At 29.8% G+C, this 4,655-nt stretch overlaps 1 protein-coding gene across 2 annotated transcripts; it reads left to right on the forward strand.

The window, feature by feature from the left end:
- Window positions 1–1,138: 1,138 nt before the first annotated feature.
- On the forward strand, window positions 1,139–3,421 carry LOC131038682 (alpha carbonic anhydrase 7). Of its 2 annotated transcripts, XM_057971200.2 has the most exons (7): window positions 1,139–1,294; window positions 1,393–1,535; window positions 1,624–1,730; window positions 1,826–1,928; window positions 2,764–2,928; window positions 3,023–3,076; window positions 3,175–3,421. In XM_057971200.2, the coding sequence occupies exons 1-7, from the start codon at window positions 1,168–1,170 to the stop codon at window positions 3,277–3,279; spliced, it is 804 nt and encodes a 267-aa protein (XP_057827183.2). In that variant the 5' UTR covers window positions 1,139–1,167; the 3' UTR covers window positions 3,280–3,421. The 2 variants fall into 2 exon arrangements, with proteins under 2 accessions (XP_057827183.2, XP_059067154.1); XM_059211171.1 differs by lacking the exon at window positions 2,764–2,928.
- The last annotated feature ends 1,234 nt before the right edge of the window (window positions 3,422–4,655 follow it).

Raw genomic sequence — 4,655 nt, forward strand, 5'->3', positions numbered from 1 at the left:
AGAACTTAAACAAAAGTATTATTTCATGAGTTTACCACACAACATTAATTTGATGAGCTATATTTATGCATGTAAATATATGTATATATACGTTTATATGTGTGTGTGTATCTATATGTATTTATGTATGTATATGTATATATGTATGTATATATATGTGTGTGTGTATGTATATATGTATATGCATATGCATGTGTATATCTATATGTATATATGTATATGTATGTATGTATGTATGCATGTATGTATGCATGTATGTATGCATGTATGTACACACACATATTTGTATATATACATATACATATAAATGTATATATACATATATATATGTATATGTATATGCATACACACATATATGTATGTATATATGTATATACATATACATATTGCTAAATGGCATTTGATTTGCTACAATTTTTTCTTTTATATTTAATAAAATATAAATACTACTCAAAATGTTATGAAATCATAATAATTAAAAATAAAAAGAGAAATATTTATACAAAATCTTAGCTAAATTAATTGAAACATGTGAATGTGATAACATCTTTATCTATTTGATTAAAAAATAATATCACCATCTATAAAAAGAAACTGTTTAAAACTGTACTTAAACATCATCTAATCTAATATAAAATAATAAATAAGAATTTATAAATAAATATCTAAAAAAAAACAACCCATTAGTAATGTACATGTACGTTAATAATTTCTTGAATGAATGTTCCAATTTATTGTGAAAATTTATTTGACTACATGTCTTTGATATTGGAGTTCATTAATGCATTCATTTAGACAATTACCACATGTATCTAGTTGATGGCAATGTATTCCCAATCCTTCACAATAACACAAGAATTGTTCAATAATGTCTTATTCTGATAGCACTGTGCTCCTACTTCTTCATATGTAAAGCACCTATTCTTTTTCATGTAACATTATTTCTCCATTCAAACAAGACATGTGTAAAGAATACACGCGAGAAATAACTGAGCCAGTTCTAATAAGTCACGAGTTATCTGCCTGTAAACACCAACGTTCCCATCAAAATACTTTACACACAGAGGTAAACATTCAAAGTTGGAACACCTCCATTCAATTATCTTAATACAAATTTAACCACAGTTAAACCACAAGATTTCACACAAGGCTTTATAAATACAGAGAATGAGCATATGTATGCATAAGCAACCATTACTTGGAATTTGTAAAGCCTGTAAGATGGGGAGAATTGTGTTTATGTGTATGTTGGCCCTCACTGGACTCCTGTTGCTCCTTTCTTCTGCAATCCAAGGTAACAATTATACTCATTATTCATTCTTTTATCTAGTTTTGTTCTACTATAATTTAATGATTGATAAGTAAGAAAATGGATGGTGCTGCAAATTGCAGGAGGAGAAGTTGGAATTGGCTACCAACAATCTCCCATCGATATAAAAACTGCATATGTTCAAAGCAATCAAACTCTTGGGGATTTGAAGAAGAAATATTCACCTTCAAAAGCTGCAATGATTAATAAAGGCTATGAAATTCAGGTTACTACCTATTTCTCTTTCTTTTCTCTCATCTGTTGGCCATATATTAATACAGAATGGTGTATAAAATATATTGAATGCAATACAGGTAGTGTGGTCTGAATACGCAGGCAGTCTTGAAATAGGTGGTGTGAAGTACAGATTAAATCAGAGCCATTGGCATCACCCAGCAGAACACACCATAAATGGCAAACGGTAGTAACTTATCATTGTCTCTCATTAGTAATTAATGCATAATGATTATGATTGTCCTACTACAACTTATACTGTAATTTGGCTGTGATGATTAGGTTTCCTCTAGAGTTGCACATGGTCCACATATCACATGACAACAAGATTGCAGTTATTGGTATCCTCTATAAGTTTGGAGCTCCTGATTTCTTCCTCACAAAGGTATTATTGTCTTTGATTTCTTCCTCACAATGGTATTATTGTCTTTCTTTTGTTGCATTAGTTTTTATATAAATATATTGCTGAAAATCCATGTAGAAGATTTTGTTTTCTAATATTTTTAAGATTATGAGTAGATAGTTTTGATCTGAGTTATGAATCAAACAGAGATGACATGATAATATTATCATCTTGTTTTCTTGCTAAATTCTTCTAATTTTTTTTCATTGTAAATCATTTATAAAACAATCCAAACCCTTGTACGTGGAACCACATTTTATTGTTGTGAATCATCTTTGAAACAAGCACTAAGATTTTGTTGGAAGGGCCCATATCCTTACACTTGAAGCCAGACTATATTGTTGCACAACCAACATCATCTACTACCTTCATCCTAACTCTTTTTAGTCATTCATTGTAAACCACATATGCTAAGAAATCTATTTCACGTGCAATTCAATGCTAAGGTGTCTTTGAGGGATTTAAACTATGGTCTCCAACAAGTGAACCAAATTATCCACTCACTTGAGAATACCTCAATTGACTTGTCTCTTAATATTTGAGATTAGACTAACTAAACTAGTTAACAAGTTTTTTTTCAATGTAAAAAATTTAATTTTAAAATTTTTAATTTAATAGTTTTTATTTGTTTTATTAAACTACTAAATAGTCAGAATTAAAGATTTTGAAAGTATATAAAATAGTTTATGTCAAGAGTAATGTTCACCCAAAAAATGGAATTGTGTTAGGATGTTTATATGTTTAAGTGTCAAGCATTAAGATAGATCCTCATATTCTTGCTTTGTATTAATTGAATTGATGTTGTTTGTGTTCATAGCTTAAGGAGGCTATTGACAAAATTGACAATGTCAAAGAGGTAGATTTGAATGTTGTAGATCCGAACATAATTGAGATTAAAAGAGACGCGACATATTATCGATACATTGGATCTCTCACCACTGATCCATTCACAGAAGGAGTCACCTGGACTGTAATGAAAAAAGTATTTTAGCTATTGCCTTCATATTAACATGTTACTCGTTTTCTATGATGGAAAAAAAATAAAATTATATTGCAATTTTTTTTTAATTACTCAGGTGAGGACTATTACCCCCAAGCAAGCAGATAGTTTGCGGAAGGCATTACATGGGGTAAAATTTAAAATTAGACAATTCTGTTTAATTATTCTTATTTTTAAAAATAATTGTAAGGTTTTCAATTAACTATGGAATTCATTGTTGCATAACAGAAAAACAATTCAAGAGAGGTCCAACCATTATATGGCAGATTTGTTCAAGTGTATCAAGGGAAGGACATATCAAAAAAGGAGACCAGCCTATTGTGGTCATCTTAGAAGTATTTGATGGTATTGTCTAAGCTTGTTAGGTTAACAATAAATAAATAATTTGTAAGGTTTGTAATTAAGGGCTGACAACAGGTAATTACCATGACAAGTGACAGATATATTTATATTATAACGTCTTTGACTTATATTATATGAGTGGTGGATGTGTGTTAATTTATTTTGGATTTTTACTCGCATATTACAGTTATGTTTTTAAAATAAAATGTCTTTTAATAAGTGTGCTTATATATATTAAGAGATGTTTTCAATATATTTCACTTAAATGGTTTTTCTATAACTATTAAATGTTAGTTTAATTTAATTTGACTTTTTTTAATAAACATATTTAAATATGTTGGAGGATTTCTTTAATGTATTTAATTTAAATAATTTTTTATAACAATTAATTTTTTTAATTTTATTGATATTAAAAAATTCTATAATATATGTAAACTAAAATTTATATTTTTTTACTTATATATTTTTTAGTAATTAATATGTTAATTCCAAAATTTTAAAGGGCATTTCATTTTTAAATATATAAAATTACTTCCATTAATGGCAAATAGTTTAAATAGTTAAATATGTTTTATTGTGTTTGTGAGATTTTGCCATGATCAAGAGGCAATGGAAAGCACAAATAAGAGAGAACAAAATAGATGATAGGAATAAATTGTATTCTATCAAGATGAAAATACTGATCAACTAGATCATCAAGCGTTCCATACAATGAATATGAGCCTGCTTATATAGGCAAGGCTATATAGATATGTGAGCACACAAACATGACATGTGGCTCAATAAGAAACAAGGGTAGGTGGGAAATAGGTGTGGGTAGGTAGGAGAAACAATATAATATTCCACATGAGGTGGATCACCCACTGAATGTTGAATTTAACAACAAGATAAGTCCACAAAAGGTAGAAATTCTCCTACACACACTATCCCAATGTGGCACAAACACCCAAGTGTCTCATACCCAAACTACTATGAAATGCATTTCCTAAGTAAACTTAAGTAAGGTTTAATAATATCCAAGATGAATAATTATTTACACCAACACCCCCCCTTAAGTGCAACTTAGGGGAATGCACTAAAGTCTACAATGCAACTAAGCAATGCAAGATGAGTCCCGGCTACGAGGCCATGTTAGGTACCCATGCAAAAATGCAAATGCATGCAAACCAATGCAATGAAATCTCTCACAAAGTGGGGAAAGAGAGAAAAAACCCAATGGGAAAAAACCCTCCCCCAAAAGAGAGATGAAAACTAGATACAAAGAAATCTCATTGAAGTATGTGAAGGACAAAACCCCATGTGAGAAAAAAGTCCCCCCCATATGAGAGAAGAAGAAGAGAGACTAGGAAGCCCCCCCTCAAAGTGGA

This window comes from Cryptomeria japonica, chromosome 9 (assembly GCF_030272615.1).
Source record: "Cryptomeria japonica chromosome 9, Sugi_1.0, whole genome shotgun sequence".
Classification (NCBI taxonomy): domain Eukaryota; kingdom Viridiplantae; phylum Streptophyta; class Pinopsida; order Cupressales; family Cupressaceae; genus Cryptomeria; species Cryptomeria japonica.